Source organism: Aplysia californica, unplaced genomic scaffold (assembly GCF_000002075.1).
Source record: "Aplysia californica isolate F4 #8 unplaced genomic scaffold, AplCal3.0 scaffold01006, whole genome shotgun sequence".
NCBI classification, from domain to species: Eukaryota; Metazoa; Mollusca; class Gastropoda; order Aplysiida; family Aplysiidae; genus Aplysia; species Aplysia californica.
This window is the reverse complement of record NW_004798276.1, coordinates 12,435-33,346: the sequence shown is the minus strand read 5'-3', so window position 1 is coordinate 33,346 and position 20,912 is coordinate 12,435. Positions and strand designations below refer to the sequence as shown.

The 20,912-nt window shown below is 38.6% G+C and overlaps 1 protein-coding gene across 1 annotated transcript in view; it reads left to right on the top strand.

The window, feature by feature from the left end:
* The window catches only part of LOC101857072, a gene marked incomplete in the record, with an annotated part of 106,947 nt that extends 87,313 nt beyond the window's left edge, over positions 1-19,634 (top strand). The window contains 12 exon segments of the mRNA XM_005111114.3: positions 1,724-1,853; positions 3,142-3,327; positions 4,013-4,112; positions 4,649-4,761; positions 5,643-5,813; positions 7,882-8,010; positions 8,581-8,689; positions 10,913-12,165; positions 12,959-14,017; positions 15,837-15,929; positions 17,441-17,515; positions 18,158-19,634. Coding sequence (XP_005111171.2) covers positions 1,724-1,853; positions 3,142-3,327; positions 4,013-4,112; positions 4,649-4,761; positions 5,643-5,813; positions 7,882-8,010; positions 8,581-8,689; positions 10,913-12,165; positions 12,959-14,017; positions 15,837-15,929; positions 17,441-17,515; positions 18,158-18,271 — 3,532 coding nt within the window.
* Between the last annotated feature and the right edge of the window lie 1,278 nt (positions 19,635-20,912).

Sequence of the window (20,912 nt, the reverse complement as noted above, 5' to 3'; positions counted from 1 at the left end):
ATATATATATATATACATGTATAACACGCACACAAACATACGCACAATCATCTGCACACTCGCAAAATCACGTGTCCACATGCATTTATTATGCAAGGGATTAGAGAAAAAGTATGGAGGTGAAAAATGGGCAAAACTGAATGGAAAATATCTGTCCTCGTCGGATTATGCGATTGTGCGGCCGTGTTTTTTCGCGTTATTCTGCAACATTTGCATAATTTTGGAACAACCGCGTTTTTTACGGGGTTTTTTTCCTTTTTTCACAAAACAATTAAATTAACGCCTCACCATGTGTGTAAAAGGAAGTAATCAACGTAATAAGTCTCATTTAAGTGGCAAGTTGGTTATTTCCCTTCTTCGATGATCTTGGTTATGGGTTAGGGATTTTTTTCCTTGAGCATGTTAAATTTTTCTATCCATCAAAAGTTGTTCTCATGTCTGCTGGTGTTTCATGTTTGACAAGTGTCCCTGGTTTTAGTGATGTGCCAGCATCAGAGGTCCAGATGTCCTTTTTTTGTGGGTTTTTTTTTTTGTTTTTACATTTTTCTTTCCTCTATAGATTTAGATCTAGATCTATAACTGAAAGTTACAGAGATTATATTTTTTGGTTGTTTTTTTCTGACAGATGTGTATTGTTTTCTTTCCAAATACACAACAAATTACTGATACTGATATGTTCTGTTTTCAATTTTTCTGTACTTAAAACATGAACACTCTTGTTTTTAAAAAGTGCAAAACATGTCACGAATGGTGTTACGGTAACTTGCATAATTTTTGCCTAATTTTGCTTTTTTTGTGCATAATTTGGCCATCTAAATTTGCATAATTCTGCAGGGACAGAAATATAAGGGGAAAAAATACAGACTTAAACTAACATCAAATGCGATACAATTGGTTCTCCTTTCCCAATGTGAAACCATTAGTCAATTGAAGAAAACAATAAGTACCTTCAAACCTGGCTTGATGCTGCTTGAAAGAAAAGAGACGGTACCTTGTACTCTGGTACCCAGAGATATGTTTTCTTACAGTCAATGTTTAAATACAGAAAACATAGTGGAGATGTTAGTGACCCAAGACTTGCGAACAAAGTCAAGCTATGTCAGAAAAATGTCTTTTTGATTGATGGTCTTTAGGGTATGTCTGAATCTTTACAAAACTGTATTGCACTGTGTCAATGAGTAGACCTGTATAGAAGTTTGTGTACTTGAGTTAAATGGAGTTTGTGTTGTATTCTGTTTGTGTATTGTGGGTAGTTGACGGGTGCTCTGGTGTGGTCTGCTCCTTCTTTCCTATCAAACATCTATTGTTTTAATCTCTCCTCCTTCCTTTTTGTGTTTGTTACTCTCTTGTAACTTCTCTAATCTTCGGCACATGACCTTATTGTGTTGCAAGTGCTGTAAAACTCATATTAGTTGGTGGTTGGCGGGTTCTCTGGTGTGGTTTGATTCTTTTTTCCTATCAAACATCTATCGTCCTTATCTCCCCTTTTTCGTTTTTATGTTTGTTACTCTCTTGAAACACCTCTAATCTTCTGGCGCTCATATGACCTTATGCAGTTGCGAGCGCTGTAAAACCTCTACTAAAACTAAAATTCATATTAAAACAAAAAGTTTGTGTATTTACCATCGTACAGCGAATCTCTTCAAGAACAAATGATGATGTCTTTTATTAATTTTTTTCTCTTTTCAAATTAAGCTTCATATTCATTTTTGTAACTTTGTAGATTGGCAGCATTGTCAGAGCTCAACGTCAACACAAATGACTTGCAAGACCTGCCCGCCAGTATTGGACTGTTGAGAAACTTGAGGACATTTTATGCAGATGAGAATCTGCTTGAGTTTGTCCCGGCAGAGGTATGTGTCTCCATGTTTCTGAAGTTCATGAAAGTAAACGTGAATTGCTTGGCATATGTGTGAATGATTTATGACTAAACTTTATCCTGCCTTTTCTGATCCCTTTTTATTGTATCAGTATTATTGCATTCATTGGCTTAGTTAATGATTGTAGCCGCCTACATGGGATATCGGCATTAAGTTTTTGGAATATTTCTTTTTTTGTGGGTGGTTGATGGGGTGCTCTGGTGTGGTTTGCTCCTTCTTTCCTATCAAATGTCTATCTTCCTTATCTTTCCTACTTCTGTTTTGTGTTTGTTACTCCCTAGTAACACCTAATCTTCAGCACTTATATGACCTTATTGTGTTGCAAGTGCCGTGAAACTATTATGTTAAAAAAAAATTATTATTTTTTGAGAATCAAACCCATTTTATTTTCTAACCCTTTCAGTGTTGTTGAAAGAATAGGAATATTTTAGATATTTCCCATTTTGATTTTTTTATTCTTTTGCACAAAGGATGTATAACTCGCTAAACTTATACTTCACTGTATTTGAAAAGGCAGAAAATTGGAACAATGACTGCGAGGACTTTATTTAAAATGAGTGGCTAAAAGACTAACTGACATTGGTTTTTTCATTTACTCCAAGGACACTTCACTGTCTAGTGTTCATGAATCAGTAGTTATAACACTTGATGCATTAGCTTATATAATTGTCAATGAATGTGCTTCATGTTCTCTTACAGTTTGTGACTTTTTCCCTCGTGTGCTCTCAACCAGTCCAGTGGGACCCAGCTGTCTCAATCTGCCTTTTTCATGGTCATGTTGCAATCAGCAATAAACCCCCAAATTCTGCTCACAGATTCTCCTTACACACATTGATATGACCTTATGCATTTGGGAGCGCTGTAAAAGTCTTACCAAACTAAACAAACACTCCCCTCTCTGTTGGTGGCCTCTCCTCCTCCTTGTTCCTCTTGTTAATCAAAGCTATTTGTATCGATAGGGACATAAACTTTCACTGTTGGTGTTGTTATTATCAATCCAGCAACAGCCCTCACCTTTCTGTCCAGTGCCATGTAGTGAAAAGTGCAGGCTTGCAGCTGAAGTTGCTGTCATGTTCCATATAGTATGTTGTCAATATTAGGTCTCAGAGGGAGAAGTGTAGCTCTGATGTCATTTAGAGATGTGCTGTAGAGCAGGTGATGATCCACAGTCTCATGTGCATAGTCACACGAAAGGACACATTGGGGAAGTTCTGGGATATAAACTTTCAAAACTGATTATATGAACCCTTTGCTTCTACAGCTTGGCAGCTGCAGTGGCATTACAGTATTATCTCTGCGAAGCAATCGACTAACCTACATCCCAGATGAGCTGGGTCGAATCCCTCGACTACGTGTTCTAAATCTGAGCGACAACCTTCTTCGACATCTGCCCTTCTCCATTGTCAAACTGAAGGAGCTACAGGCCTTGTGGCTCACCGAGAACCAGGTGTGTACTGGGCCAACCTCTCTCTCTACCTCTTTCCCTCTTTCTCTCTCCCTTTCCTTCACCCTCTCTTTCTCTCTCTCTTACTCACACACCCACACTCACAAACACACTCATACACACACACACAGCCCATAAGCCCTTCACTACCCACCACCACTGTTGGCAATGATGACTCTTTTTTTTATCTCAGGATAAAAAAATTTGGCCTCATTTTACATCGTTTGTATGCACTTCTTTCACATAGACTTGACTCTTTCTCTCCTTCTCTCTATCTCTCTCTCCCTCTCTCCCTCCATACCTTCCTCTCCCTCTTTCCCTCTCCTTTGCCCCTTCACTGTCTCTCTCTCTCTCTCTCTCTCTCTATCTCTTTCTATCTATTTCTCTATCTCTCTCTCTTTGCTTTCAGGTTTGATGATATGAACATACCACTCTTCAATTTCTTTAACATCTAGAGGTAAAAAGGAGAGCAAGAAGAAAGAAATTGTTATTTTTCAATCTTTTTTAATCTAAGGTATTTACAAATGGATCTATATTTATAATGTACGCTTCCCAAGAAGTTAAGATAGTTTCAAAATGCTTTCAGGTCTGCTGGGGTAATAATATAGATTGTAAAGTGCATAGAGCTTGCTATTGAGCGGGAATTTGTGCTATACAAATGTTATCTATTATTATAATTTGTCCTCAGACTCGTCCTCTCATCCCTCTTCAATCTGAGTATGAAGCAGACACAGGAAGGAAAATTCTCACATGCTATTTATTACCTCAAGGAGAGATGAAGGCCAATGGTAAGTGGCTTTATTTGTAACAATTGCAGCAGACAAAATAACATTTCATGATTCAACTATTATGTACATTATTTTTATGTTGTGCTACTGTTACTATATTTTAATTACAGCCTGGCTTGATGTTAAGGTTTTTGTAAAGCAATCAAAACTCACTCTTAACTGTGATCGTAGTGTTATTCCAATAGACACAAAATGTGCACACACAAACACTTACACACACACACACTCACACACACATACATATAATACACACAGACTTGCACACACAAACACTCACATGAACATACATACACTCATGTGTTCCTGCCTTTGCACAAACACACACACGCACACACACACACATATACACACACATACACACTCACACCCACACTCACACTCACACTCGTAGACTCATACACACACATACATACCCACACACACACACACACACACACACACACACACACACTCACGCACTCATACACACACACATTCATTCTCATGCACACACAGCACCTGACCTAATTGTTCCTGTGTTTCTTTTGCTTCTCTAGACGAGCGTGACCCAGCAGGGGACAACGAGAGTTTCCACGCCTCCATGTGGGATGAGGAAAGACTGCGCAGACAACAGATCCACTTTGACTTTGCCGATGACTCTGATGAAGAGGTTTGTGCTCTTTGCATGTGCAATATGATGTCGATACGGATTAACACGGATAGCTCGAATTCATCGGGACCGGCAGCGGTAGTTTGAAGGATCCGTAGTTCGAGAGAGATCTTACAGATACAGAAGAAAAGAAAACGGGACTGCAGGCACAGTTCAGCGGATGTGTAATTTCGAGTCTTCTGTGTTTGACCTATCTGTGTTATACTGTATTTGGTAATCGATTCATGTTTTATTAATCTTGTTACCTGCATGAGAAATGTATTTAAAATAACAAAACTTTTTTTATTCTCTCGCACAATTTTTTGGGTTGTTGTTTTTTGTTTGTTTATTTCTTTATTTTTTTTGGGGGGGGGTTGTTAATTAAAGGTCTTAACTCTGAACACTTCTTGTAACAAAAAAGCATCTTCATCTAAATACATCAATCAGAACAATTCTTCTCCATGAACATAATATAGTGCAATTCATTTGTTCAAATACATTTTAAACAAGTTCAAGATTGTGAGTAGTTTTTTAATTGCAAAAATTGACTTAAACTCACAGAAGCGGGAAATGCGTGCACAGTAACAGTCTGTAGTTGTCTTTTTTTAAACATCATAAAGGGTTTGTGATTTTGAAGAGAAAATTTGAATTGTGATCGAGTTTCTGTCTCATTACTCCCCTGCTCAAACTCAAGAAACTTAAAACACTGTCGGTCCTTACAGTTTTATTCAACAGAGCTGTAGATATAATATATTAATTTAAAGGGATTTGATAAAACAAAACTTTTTATAAGGAGTGTTATCTGTGCTCTGACAAAAGTACGTGTTGAACTTTAACACATTTTCGGACTAAAAACGCATAACAATGTTCTTGAAATAATTCATGACCATTACTAACAACAGGGAACGCTAGTCCGATGCCCGACACCTTACCCAAAAGAAATGCGAGAGAAGGTGAGGCATGCTCGCAATCTGGCGATGAGGCAAATGGTTGGTGTGTCTGATGGACAGGCTGAGGACAGCATGGGAGATAACCCTGACAGGGGAGAGAGAAATTCACGGAGAGATGAGAAGGTAGAGAGTAGAAAGAATCATTTCTTCTTCTTCTCCTCCTCCTCCTCCTCCTCGTCCTCCTCCTCCTGCTGCTGCTGCTGCTGCTGCTGCTGCTGCTTTACGCTGCCTCCTTTATCTCTTTTCTGTCTTTTTTTTCTACTTTATCCTCATTGTTATCATTGTTCTGTTCTTGTTATTTGTGGGTGGTTGGTGGGTGTTCTGATGTGGTCTTCTGCTTCTTCTTTCCTATGAAACATCTATCGTTCTTATCTCCCCTTCTCCTTTTTTTGTTTGTTACTCTCTTGTAACACCTCTAATCTTCTGGCACTCATATAACCTTATGCAGTTGCGATCACCGTAAAACCTCTACTAAGACTACTACTGTTCTTGTTATTTTTCCCCCCTTTCTTTCTCTTTTTCAGATTCTCTGGTGTGGTCTGCCACATGTTTTAAGCCTTTTGTCAGTGTTACTATTTTCCTAACTTGTTTCAGGCATCAGGCTTCTATGCTTCCTGTCTTTTTGTTTCTGTCTGCCTGCATGTCTGTCTTACTTTTTCCGAGCACTAAATAACTATTATTTCGTCAATATGCTTCTTACTCAAACAAGAATCGTTTGAGCTGTATTGAACTGTCTTGTATACTACTACTACAACCCATCCCAACTCACCTAATCTTATTTTCTTAGCCTTCTCGTAAGAATGATCAAATTATTTTCTGAGCTGTTTATCTATCTGTCTCTTTGACGTATAGTAGCCTATATATTATTATCCTGGACTGATTTCCTATATTATAGCCTTTTGTTCTACACCACTTAACCAAAAATCCCATCCCCCCTCCCTCCTCTCCCCACACTCCACCTAGGGGCTTTCATGGTCTAGAGGTCAGGGTGTTCGCCTCTCGTTCAATAGGTACTGGGTTCAAAACCTGACAGCGACAGAAAATGTTCTTCTCTAAAATTTTCTCTTTTCACCTCCTTATCCTTGCTCTCTAACCCCGCCGTGTTACCTGCTTTCATTTCCACTTTCTGCCCCCCCACCCCCACTCCCTTTTGCCCTTCCTCTGATCTCCTGACTTTTTCTGCAGCCTCTCTTCAACTCCTCCTTCGCTCCATCTTACTGCTGTCTTTCAGTCACACCCCTGATGTTATGTTTGGAATGATCTACACCTAGCCTTCTCGGATAAGGGTGAAAAATCTCGGAGGTCCCATGTACAAGTGGTGCTTATTAAAGATACCTTGGTGGTCCAAAATCGATAAGAGTAGGCTTTGGCCACCACTGGGGCAAAATTCAAAAAATGGATTCCTAATTGACTGAATAATGTTTAATGTGTCCTGCTCGCTCATATAACCTTATGCAGTTGCGAGTGCTGTAAAACACTTAGATCTACCCAAAAAAATCCACTCCACCCTTCCTCTTAACTCTCAATACGCTTGCAGGTGCAACAATTGTAGGCACTGCACATATCCAACCAGCAGTTAGGACTTCTCTGAAGCTGTTTGGGCTTTTAATGATTTTTATCAGGCCTAAGGGCTTGAACTCAAATGGCCGCTGGATCAGAAAAGTAAAATAAAAAGTAATGATTTTCATAATAAATTTTGATGAGATAAAAGTACAGAGACTAGAACAGTTTTCTCATTTATACTCTCTATTTATTTGGGGCATTGGGGCAAAACACTTATTGCCATTTATTTAACACTTTGCGATCACTTCGTTCCGGTCACAGTGCCAGGCCCGAGAAGTCGGTTGCAGTCACTCTCCTGACTTGGTGACGAGATGGAGTATATTTTGCACTGCTCGCGTGTGACTGCAAAGTGTTAAGGGACATTATTTATAGTTTTAAACCTGTGTGCTCATTTTTGTGTCTTTTTTAAAGGAAATTTCACACAGGCCAAATGATTTTGATTTCAAAATGCCTCGATTTTCCTCGCTGTGAGTTTTGCCATGCATGGCTGTCTCTGTGTTTCTCACTCCGTCTTTCCATTGCTGGCCTCTCTTCGTTACCTTTTATGCTCCTTAAAACAGTAACAACAAGTTCTTAAATTTTCTAGTATTCGATGAAAACAAACTTGTATGGTGTGTTTTGCTAACAGGATGGGCAATCAGGCTCTGGCTACAGTCGAGTCCCAAATCATCCGGATGTCCGCATGAGAGAAGCAAGAATCACAAAGCCAACGTCTCCTACTTTCCAAGAGTCCCATCGATTGTACAGATATGACAAAGTATGGTTATTATTTAGTTGAAACCATAGTTTGGGGTACTATAAAAACATGTTGGTACATATCGGTAAAAAGTGGAACTGAAGCATTTTCTGTTTCAGAGTGATGAGGATTTTTATGCAGCTCTGAATATGTAACTGAAGTTAAATATGTTTTAGAAAGAAGCATTTCAGTATGAGATTGGATTAAAGCATCTTAATAACAATGTAAAACGGACTTACTGGATTTTGAGTGGATTTGAATCTAAATTAAAAAGCAACCAAAGGGAAGTAATGTCAAAGGCTCTTTACATGTAGTAGTATCATCATCCATTACATAACTGGCAGTTTGAATTAGCAATAAATGTGTTTTTATCATCTGCTTTTCGAAATAATGAATGTTTTAAAATACAAATCAATTGCACAATGTATTCAGCCTTATTTTATGATATATATGCATGCACTTTCCTTTACTTTGAAATCGTGAAGCCTGATGTATGTATACGATATCCTTTTCCGTATTATAAACAAATGAGGTTCACATTAAAATTTGTATTTGCCAAGATTATTCATTTTCAATCCGTCTCTATTCCAGGAAAAGATCTTAAAAGACAAGGCTCGGATGCAGCATCGGTTGTCAATCCCCGATCTTGAGTCTGATGTCAGCGCACTGTTGAAGGAGGAGCGGGGAAAGGAAAAGAAAAGTAAGGAAGCCTGTTGTTAGGAATATCAGCTACTGCATCATTGCACCTGAAAGCTCTCGATAATAATGACAAAGACAGTTAAGTTTGTGCAAGGACCCCCAAGTTGTGCACCAAATGTTGCATACTTTTCATGAGACTTCATATTTCTTAGTTTCTGCCCTCACAGCTTAAACTAAAAACTTTCTTTATAAAGTACAGCATGGCATAGGTGTCTGCCTACCTTTTCTTCTGAAGTGTGATAAATAATATTATATTATCTTCATCCTAAAAAAAGATACAGAGTGTTATGACAGCAAAATGTGCCTGTGAGTCGGTCAATGCCACTCGCATGAAAAGTCCAGCAATACTGAACTGACCACTTTTAAGTATGTTTGTGGACGAGATATGTTTCACTCCAGCTCAGGGTTTATTGAACTGGTGAGCTACCGCTAGGCAGTAAATCCCTGCCTTGCCTACGAAAGTTTCCATCTCACTGACATTTTCAGTTGATTATTTCGATACCGGTAGGCCTACATTTGTTTCTGACTCTTTGTAAGAAAGAGGTTATCAGGAAAATATAACTGGTCAGAAGCACCCTCAAAGATGACATAGACTATGATCTTGATTATATAGCTTCATCTGAATAGAAAGATGACCTTTAGAAAGGTTTTTATTAAACGTGGGCTTTAAGTATAACGTCAAAAAACTGCTTAAGTGTTGTAAGTCCAGAAAGTAAACTTTTTCAGGAGAGATAGAAAACTGTTTCATTTTCTCAACAATTGCTCCTACATTATTATCTCCTTGCTGTAGTTCAACATTTATAATTTGAATTTCAATAAAGTATGCCTCAAGTACAAGCAACCAATATTGGACTTTTAGTACCTCTGGACATCTGGCTGACAATAAGAATGTTTAGAACCTCTTAATTCTAAAGGTCTTTCTGCTGTCATGATGTACGAGCGCTGGGGCCTCTGTAGTCATTCGGATAACAATGACAGGTATACAAGGAAAGTCAAGCATATCAGTAAAGCAATTTTTAGGTGGGTGCTTAATGGGGTGTGTCTTTGGACTCTAGCTCAGAATCCCCACCCTTTGCATATTTTTTTGTTTTTTTTTGTTTTGTTTTTTTTTGTTTTGTTTTTTTGGGAGGGGGGGAGGTTTGCAGTGTCAATGTATTCATGTATTCAAGTTTTCACAGGTTCTGTCTCTCATACATCTCTCCTCCTTCTTTTCTTGGTGTGTTACTCTAATAAGAACTCTAATCTTCAGCACTTTTATATAACTTATTTGTGTTGCAAGTAGGCCTACTGTGAAATTCTTGCCAAAACTAAAATAAAAAGCATATTATTTGACTGTAATAAGAAAGTTGACAGAGGTCCAGAAGAAAGGAGGCAGCATTTTAAAAAATCAAAAATATCGTAATAAAAAAACTGTACGCTGCACGCTGTGGTAGTCTGCCACTGTATATTTACAGTACAAAACTGTTATCATGTTGTAATAACCATGACTCGTCGTCGTGAGGTTTCAAGCTCGGGGGCTCAAACCTTAAGCCTGCCATTGCCTCCTTGGGAAAGGAACTTTACATGAATTTTCCTCACTTCAACCAGGTGGGAATGGGTACCAAGCCATAGATAGGGAAAAATGTAGTCTATATATTATATGTTAGTGTTTTAGGACCTTTAAAAATGGCAGCTAGCACTGTAGACTTCCAGGAAGTTGAGATTGTTTCAAAATGCTATCATTAGGTCTGCTGGGGTAATAGTATATCATTCATTCAAATTGATTGTAAAGCACCCAGAGCTTACTGTTGAGCGGGAATGTGCTCTATACAAATAATGTTATCTATTTATTATCATGTTGATTTCTTTACATATAAGTGAAGAGTCAGTCCAGTGTCAAGAGTGCGTGTCTGAGCCATGAATAAGAGTAAACAATGTGTATATTATATTATATGTGCTCTCTTTTCACGCCGATATTCCACAAGGAATGAACAGGGTGGTGCTTTCTTGATATATTTACTGTACCATATCTTGCTGTATTTGTGTTTCTGTGGTGGTTGGTGGGTGCTCTGGTGTGGTTTGCTTCTTCTTTCCTATGAAACATCTATCGTCCTTATCTCCCCTTCTTCTTTTTTATGTTTGTTACTCTCTTGTAACACCTCTAATCTTCTGGGGCTCATAGGACCTTATGCTGTTGCGAGCGCCGTAAAACCTCTACTAAAAATAAAAACTTTGTGTTTCTCAGGGAAATCTCCTGAGGGTGCCATTTCTCGACGTTCAGGGTCGGTCCCAGACCTCAACAGAGGCTTAGCTGACGATGAGACGGCCGATGATCCTGAGATTGCCCCCACCTCTGTGCCAGCATTTATCCCTTTTGAGGACCTCTACTATAACCAAATAGTTTCTCGACGCAGAGGCCACAGATCCCGCCGTATGAGGGACTATGACTCAGACACGGGGTATCGCAGTGACAGAGAGATTGTCCACTTTAAGAGAGAAGCAGGTGATGATTCTAGCAAGGGGGCTAACTCTGATGTTATGTCTGTGCGCTCGCAGCCACTTCCACATAGTTATCGTAACCACCGGCACAGAAGAAAAGATGGCAGTGGTGTAGGTTACGCTAGTGATTTGGAGTCATACAGTGCCGGCGTGTTTGGCACTGCCAATGAAGCAGCAGCAGCATTTCTGCAGAAACGGCAGCAAGGTCCCCCACCCTCTCAATCACAGCAGCAGCAACAGTGTCAGCTCAGTCAAAACTCTGCTCAAAGCATGCCCTTTAACCTCAACAGAACATCACCATCACCGTACAATACTCCTCGAGCATCAAGAAATTTCCGTCCCGATTCACCATCAAAATCAGAACCACATCATCCCAATTACAGCAGCAGACCCAACAGTGATTACCAACTAAACTACATGAGGGGACATAACGTAAACTCTACTTTTGATGCTAACAGTACTGTTTCAAATGACGAGTTCTACAAATCTCCACATGGCAATGAATCTCTGTTAAAGGTTCAATTCAGGAGCAGTGATTCAAATGAAAGACTGTCAGCTGAGGAAAAAGATGTTCAGTCACTTGCATCTGTTCAGACCAACAATGGTTGGAGACCACAACAGGGGTCTCAACACCCAAACTCACATGCTCAAAACCAGATTGCTCCTGGTTCACCCTTCCACCAGCGGGCTCTGAACCTTGACCCTTCATCACAAAACCGACAAGGTCAGAATCTGAAACCTACGGTCGCTCCAAAGCCAACCCTTCAAAGTATGGGTGGGAGCAATCAGTCCTTGTCCGCACCTCCCCAGACCCCTTCCCCATCCACGCCTGTGTTTCAAAAAGACAGTTTCCTGGACCAGAGCACACCAGTGACAAGCCAAGCACCTGTTTCTCTCAACTCTGCTGCAGTGAATCCCAATTTAACTCCGGGCAGAGAGCGACGGGCTAGCGGGCTGTATACAGTATTAGAAGAGCGTGGTGGTCCCCACAAACTCTTGGTAAGCCGTATTCACATAAATTTTGTCTTCACAATGATGATGTTTGGTTATGCAGTTGTGAGCGCCGTAAAACCCCATACTAAACTAACTAAGATGATGTTTGGCCATCTCCTTCATTGAGAGTTTTTCAAACAAAAAGGTCTTGTTTTATTTTACCTTGTATCCAACTCCCAAGATATGGCAGAAGCAGTTTATGCACTTTCTTTTAATATTATATTAATTCTTTCAGCACAAAAACTTGTAGTCCTTGTTGCATTACTGAACTGCTTAGATCACATTAAGAAACTGCTCCTTTTTTTTTTTTTAGAGATACCTAGTCAATATCAATTTCAAAATTTTTTGGTTCTATTTTTCAAACTATTAGTGTTCCGCTCACAAGAGAAATTGTAGCCCTCGATTATATTGTTGGGAAAGCGGACAGAAGGCCCAGTTGAGGGAAATAAGTCATGCATTATAGTTTTCTTTCTGTAGTGTTTTTGTTGTGTTTTCTTTTGTTCATTTTTTTTGGTTTTGGGGGGTTTTTTCCCCTCTTTTTTTGTGTTTCTTTGGGGGTGTTTTTTTTCTTTGAAAGGGGGAGGGGTGAGAGAGCAATGTAAGAACTTTTCATAGTTGAGAGGTGATTAGTGTTCTCTGTGTTGTAATGTTAAGCAAAGTTTAAGTGTCATCTATGTTTACAGTGTGCATCATGCTTTCCTTGTTTACATCCATTTAGTCAGGTATCATTGCAGTACCCATATTCAGAAGGCTGATTTGTTTTGTTTTCCCCCCTAATTTTCTGTTCTTCCATCCCCAGCCTAGTCACATGTCAGCTCGCACCAGCATGCCTTCACCATCACCCCCACCATACCAGCCAGCCCCACCCTACAGAAAATCAATGGACCCTGGCGGAAGTGTAACACCCCGTAGCGAGCCCCTCTCAAGCAACTCTTCCTCTAGTCGAGTGGACTCCCCCCACACCACCCTCCCAGCGTCAGTTACGCAGCAAATGGCAGCCATGGCCATCGCCGAACCCCAGCAGCAATGCCTCCACACTCCCCCTCCTCCTGTGGGATCTGTCCCAAACATCAACCGCTCTCAGTCATCCCCGTGTGGTTTCCATGGCAGCAATCCATACTCTGACCTCCCAGCCACGCCTCGGGAGAAATTGTCCTACTCAGACTATGCTGACTTTGACCGAAGGAGCCGTGGACCCCATCATAGTAATGAGTCGGTCCATCTCGCAGCTGGTGGCAGCTTAGCGGGTTACCATGACAACCAGACCAGCAGATCAGGTAGCAGCTCATCGCAGATTGGTTCTGCGTCTCAGATTGGTATAGGTTACCACTCCCGGGGTGGTGCAACTGGGGGTGGAGGTGGCATCATGGTGAGAGACCGTTCAAACTCATCGGAGTCCAGGACTAGTGATTTCCACGCTCACTCTTCTTCACAAGATTCACCTCGACCTGAAAGTGTCTATGGGTCAACGCGACGAAATTCTCAACATGGAGGTCGTGTCACCTTTGACCCAGCCACGGGGGCTCATGTTTCATTTGAAAGTCCGAACTATGAAGATTTGACTATGATTACCAATCAAGAACAATCGTCTCAAGTTTCCAGTTCAACTGACAGTGGGTATGGCCATGGACAGCATGTGTATGAACGGATTGGTGACTTAGTTAATGCTAGGGGGGAGGGGTTTGCTTCCAGAGGTGGACCAGGCTCCCATAGTTCAGGAGCTACATCAACACCTCCCTCACAGAGACAGACGCCAGTACGACATCACACTACAGGGAATCCACCATCTCGAGAGTCAACACCCATCAAGGATCATGTGATACCAGATTCCACCACATCTCAGGATCACAGGGATGAGGTGAATACTTTCTCTACTTTTTGTGCACACATCAAACTGTCACATTTCATGTAAAGAATGCATGGTTTTTCTTTGCTTCATTCTTGTTGTTGACACTGATGCTGTAGGTTATTGTTGTTGTTGTGTTTGAGTTGTTATTATTGCTGCTGCTATTGTGATGGAATTTTTGAAAAGATTAAGGTATTTCTTATGTCTATTTGTAAGACCTATATGACGTAATAATTGACAAATATGCGAGAATGTTAACACTTTGCCCCCAGGGGATGCCGATCAACATCGGTAAGAAGCTGTCCCATTTTTCCACGGGACGCTGATTGGCAACTTTGTGATATAGCATGTACCGCACCTGTATCCTGGTCCGAGGGGATAAGTGTTGTGCGCTCTATGCTCTGCGTGGGTGGATAGTGTTAATGTAGTGTTTTGTTTTGGGGAAGCAGTTGGTAAAAGGTAGTAGGTCCTTCTTTTCTTCCGATATGTTGTTTCTATTTGTCTAACTTTTCCGCTTTCAATAAACGGCAATGACTATGTTTCTATTTACTCTAACTCAAATTCAAGTTTATTAAGGTTTCACTTGTTGATAATGTGGATGCTGATAACTGGGATGGGTGTGGGAGTTGTTGCTGGTGGTGTATTTATCTGTCCTTATTCTGGATTATTGCTCATATCATTTCTGATTCTGTACTTTACTTAAATGGAGGAGTCCTAACTTTTGTCTTTTGGTATTCTTGTGCTTTTTTTTGGTCTACATGGGTGATTGGAGGGTGCCACTGATGGGTCATACTTCTTTTCTTTCCTCTGTTGTTTCTGTCTGTCAGCCTTACCATTTCCAGCACTACACATGATCACTGGTGTGTCGTTACACTTGTCTTTACTCAAACAGACAGTTCCTGTTCACTATAATTGTTGTTACTTTTTTAAAATTATATCCATTTAGTTCATTTTGAGACATTTTTGGTTTGTTTCATGAAAAGGGACTTTTCATTTGTAATAATAGAGCTTGTTTCAAAGCTATTGTTTTCTTAACCAGATAGGTGATGTTGGTAGCCTAGTGGTTAGGCTACACTGTATCCATAATCGTGAAATTGTGGGTTCCAGGGTTCAAGCCTCAGCTCAGTTTGACGTTGTGTCCTTGGGAGTGGCACTTTATACAAATATGTTGTATTTGGCTTGGTCCTTTGGTGGTGGACTTGAAAGTCAGAGATCATGCCTTTGAATAACTTAATGATGTTTATAGGGGTATTAAACCTGTACCGCATCATATTTTTATCAACCACCTACCTCGCAATATATATTTTTATTTTCATGGTGAAACAACATCAACGGTGTTATAAGACTCACTACTTTCAAATGACCGTTGTCTATAATTGTTTTTAAAGCCATACCGTTCAAAATTTGTTTAATTTATTGAAAATGTCACATTTTCCAAGCATTTCCATTCCATACATGCTGTCAGATACCAAGCTGGCATATTATTTATTACAGTTGCAGAAATGAAGTAACTAATATTCGGATGGTGAAGATTATGTGTACCACCATTTTCAGCAGTACAGAACTCCTAACAAAGGAAGGAAACTTTTATTCTTTCTGGAATTTTTGGTTTTAGGGAAAAAATGTTTACTGTCATTTTATGTAATCCCTTAATTCCTGACCCATCTGTTAAGCCTCGTTCATTTCCCCAATTATCTGTCACTGCCAGTCTAGAGATTAAGTATCCATTCTAGACCCTGTGTTGTGCTTGGTATAGTGTGGAAAAAAACGCTTGTGTAACAACAGCCATTGTACTCATGCATCTTTCATACAAAGTAATTTTCCCTTTCAGTTCCGAGTCACCATCAAGAAGAATCCTGGTCTTGGTTTCTCAATAGCTGGAGGCTCTGGTTCCCATGGTAACCCATACAGACCAAATGATAAGGTAAGACAGGCTTGAATGAGCCAACAAGTGTTTTGGCAATCACAGTTGTGTTATTCAAGCTTTCATTATATAATTGAATAGAAGAAGAAAGAGTGATAACGCTGCCACCTCTCTGGTACATGTAGGGTGACATCTGTTCTCCATAATTTCTTCGTTGTCCTCTGTCCAGCATTTCTTTTATTCTCGCTGGTGTTTTAACTGCGGCTGCTGTGTTGAAAAAAAAGAATGGAATTAAATAAGATTTAAAAATTATTAAAATAAAGTAAAATCAAATAAATTTAGATAAACTAATATTAAACAAAACAAAACCTTTAAAAAAACTGACCTCCAAAACTCCACAGTGTAAGGCCCACCTTCAATATGACCTTGGTTGGTCAGTGCTCTGGTGTGGTTTGCTCCTTCTTTCCTATCAAACATCTATTGTCCTAATCTCTCCCCCTCCTTTTTTGTCTGTATTACTCTCTTGCAACACCTCTGATCTTCGGAACTTATATTATATTCTTATGTATTGCAAGTGCTGTTTACTAAAACTAAAACACAAAAAACCAAAATAGAATTACCATATATGTTGCACATTCTACTCTTTCGTCCTTTTTTTTCCCATCTTTCGTACTTTTCATTTGCGCGGATGACCCACCTCTTTCGACTGAAATGTGCTTCTCTTGCTGCAACTCATTTTTGAGCTTGATATTATTGTGCACTAATGAAACGCAGTAAACATGGTTCACGATTTTTAGTATTTGAATTGATACCTCCGGAACTGTAATTATGCTGGGTTTATTTTTAAGTTCTTCGGCTTGGACGCAAAAACCATAAGTTTTATTTCCGTTTGAGAAATTTGTTGGATTTTTTTCTTTTTTAAATTGTTACTCTGGCCCGAATGGATTAGTTAAAGCAGCCGGCTTCATAAATTGACTTGATGTCACCAGGGTAATGCCTTTAATCAGATTTATCAAAGTTACATGAACTAGTCAAAGGAAAAGAGCTGCAGTTCACTTCACACCAAAAAGCTCTGACCACTTTTAACTTGATGTAATTGTCTTGAGTTAGGATGTAAAAAAAGAAGTGAATTATAGGAAAGCTTACTTACATAGGCCTACGGAGAGCATTTTCGTCGTGTACATTTTTTGTGTAGGCCTTATTGTCTTTATACATGTATATCTTTTCAATAGAGTAACGTAATAATGTTATCATTTCTTACGCCATGTTCTTTACTTTATGTTTTTCAAGTAAGCAAGGCATTTTCTTTTATAACATTGTTAAAGAACTGTTCCTAATTGAATCAGTCTTTTATTTTTGCCGAATCTGCCTGTCCATACAGTCAGAATTTAGGCTTTTGTAAAGTCAGAGCATTTTGATACAGGTAGAAAACTACATGTGGAGAAGAAATATTCCAGAATGACAGATAAAAATTAATTCAGGTAAACTCAGATTTCCATCCTGAACTTTAACGAGTCTATCAATCATGGCCTATTTATCTGATTGTGACTGAAGCGCTTTTTGTTTTACAGGGAATCTTTGTCACTAAAGTGATTCCAAATGGTCCAGCTGCACAGACATTACGGCCTGGAGACAAATTGTTAGAGGTGAGTTTTTTTTGTTTTTTAACACATCTCCCTACATACCTGTTACTTATATAATATGTCTTCTTGTTTTTTTCGTTTGTTTTTGAAGTATCTGTAGGTAGAATAAATAATATGTATGACCATATAGGCTTGCTATTATTGTGTTTAAAAAAGTGAGGAATGCATGCATGTGTATATATGTGTGTGTATGTGTGTGTGTTTTTTGTGTATGTATATATATATATATATATATATATATATATATATTTATATATATATATATATATATATATATGTCATTGTGTGTGTGTGTGTGTGTGTGTGTGTGTGTGTGTGTGTGTGTGTGTGTGTGTGTGTGTGTGTGTGTGTGTGTGTGTGTGTGTGTGTGTGTGTGTGTGTGTGTGTGTGTACGTGTATATGTGTGTGTGTTTGTGTGTATACATATTTACACGTTTTGGAGTTCTCAACACATGTAGGCCCTATATCAGCTGCTGATCAGAAGCATTGGTACCGTACTCATTTTATTGCTCTTGATTTAATTTTAATTTTACTCGTTTGCTTTTTTTATGGCCTTTTCTCTGCAAATGTTATGCTTGCACCCTGTTATAATTCTGTGAAACACTTTAAAAAATACTTTTTGGTTGTTGCTTTTTTTCATCCTAGGCTAACAAGATGGATTTCCGGAACATCGAGCACAACCAAGCTGTGGCCATATTGAAAAACAACAGCAGTGTCAGTCTTCTTGTGGAAAGAATACAAAAGGTCAACATGGTGTAAAGAATTTTGAACTCAAAAATATCAATATAGGGCAGCTCGTTTCATGTTTTGATCAGTGAAATCTCTGTGTTTTGTTTCCTCAGTAAAGATATTGGATAATTTTGTAAATATAATTATTGTTATTAATGTATGTTTAAATGAAACTGCTTTATAAATTGTTTTACAATCAATGTTCTTCCCAAAGTGACTCACTGTTGATTTTAGATCATTCCTGTAGAACCGATTATAATAGATTTTTATATATCCAAGTTCTGTAATTTTGTCTGGCAAAAAAATGGATTACAAATATGTTGGGTTTTTCTCTGTTTTCATTTTTAGCTACCTAACATGCTATGTTAGATAACTCAGTTCTAAGAACAGAAGTGGAAAAATGTTTTAGTTTACATTTTCTCTTGTAACAAATTGTCTGAAATGCATCTGTTTCAGAACATTCTACATGTGTTAAATAAAGGTACCATACATTACTTTTTTAATAAATTGAGAAGCTGTATAATATTAGGAGTATTTAAAGTTGGGTTTTTACCAAATTTTAAGCTACAGGCCCCATCTCTTTCTATTGACAAATTTTATCAACTTTTCCATTTAACTTTCATTTTCTGTGGTTAAATTGCATAATTTTTTCAGTGTAATTCCCAAAGTGGAGACCTCAGAACAAGGTGTGAGAGTTGCAGTTATTTAGTGCGGTAAATGAATGCTGATATTGTACCTTATTCCAATTAAGGACTTATATTCTTAGCACTGTTACTGGAAGAAAAGAATGGTGTAGATTTATTTCTTTACTAAAAAAAAGTCTAATCTAATTAAATGTGCATTTCTCTTTTACAAGATAAAATCTGTAAATTCATGATGCCAATCAGCTTTTTCAACCTTCGACAGAATTGCTGAATTTGTTTGGGTATAGACAGAGGGGATGCGCCTTACTGGATTTTTCAAAGCATCTTTTTGATTACTTGATAACCCGATGCTCCTAAGATGCCTGGTGCAAACGGAGTGGAAGCTCGGTCATTAAAACTTTTCAGTAGATCTAGATCAATTGACAAAGGTGTTTTTCAATGGTTAATGTTATCATGGTTGCATAAACAGTGACGAGCCTGATGTCGATATTAGGTGCATAGAATAAATCAAAGACAAAAAGTGGGGAGATCTAATGGATGAAATACTATGAAGCCAACTATTTTACTCTCAGCATTTATTATCGAATTTCTGTTGCTGTAGATTAATCACCCTTGTCATAAAGGCATTTTCTTTTTTCAACTGCGTGAATAAATGCTTTCGTCCATTTTTCTCGACGTTGTTATAAAAAACGAGTTGTAATAAACACGATCTTACACTCTACACACACTATAGTGAGGTCAGAATTTCATGGCGCAACTTATTGTCAAATATTTCCTCAACTATCAAACCTTAAGTCTCTTTGTTTTTGCATAAAGACTTGTCAAATTGTCTAAACGGATCTATATTTTTGTAAACACTTGTTACCTGTATTCTAGAAAATCCCTTAATAAATGCTTATCAAAAATCCCTGTGAGTGGTTTCTACGTGTGGATAACTTGAGAACAACAGATGTATGCCATTGGCCGATATTTATAGTAACAGCCATCTTGTTTGACGTCATTGTGGGATTCCCACTTTGTTGTCGTTCACGGTGGCAACATGACCGCAAAGCACTATTGCAGTATTTTTAAAACCTGTAGCCTACAGTGACGTGGTGGCGGAGCAGTTAGTGGGCTTGTCTCCAAAGCAGAAAGTCCAGGTTCGAGCCTCAGTTGTGTTGCCACCATGAATGACCACAAACTGGGAATTCTTCAATGACGTCAAACAAGATGGCTGTTACTATAAATATTGGCCAATGGCGTACATCTGTCGTTTTCAAGTTATCCACATGTGTGGTTTCTCTACAAATTTTAAAAGGTTTACAGTTGGGACAATAGCGCTTTTAAAAGCAAGTCCGATTTTTTTTCTTCTAATTGCAACAGTATGCTTATTGAATGCATGTTTTACGAACCTTAAGTGCAAAAAGCATTCACTATAAAATTAATTTCCTCTAATTAGTAATTGTCACTAAAAATTGTCATTGGTGAACTGTGACGTAGGCCATATACATACATATATGCCAAATGTGTGTGAGAAGTGGGAAGTGCTGTGAACAATCCCATTTTCCGTGTGACGCAGATTTGTAATAATTTAAATAAATTTATGAAGAAGTTTTTTTTATCTAGCGTCTATTATTGTGAATAAATATGATTAAGTTAAGACAAATTGATACAACTGCTGTGCAAAGTATGGATGACATTGATTCACCCTTTAAAGAGAATAATATTTGAGGATAAAATATTGTGCCACGAATTTTTGACCACACTATATAAACCTAGATCTAGCAGCATTTTGACGACTGCCACCTGAAGTTTTAGTACAAACTCTAGTGTACTCATGGCACATTTTTTAATATGTCCTCGTCACAAACGCGTTGCTCCTGCACTCTAGCAGGCCTCGCACAGTCTTTTTGTAAATAAAATGTGTAGACATCAAAAAAATGAGTCATAAACGCTTACTCATCACTTCAGCGTCACGTCGGCGCCCACTCTGTACACTTGCATATACTGAACAGATTTTTAAGTTGAGGTTTTAATATCTTGAAGAA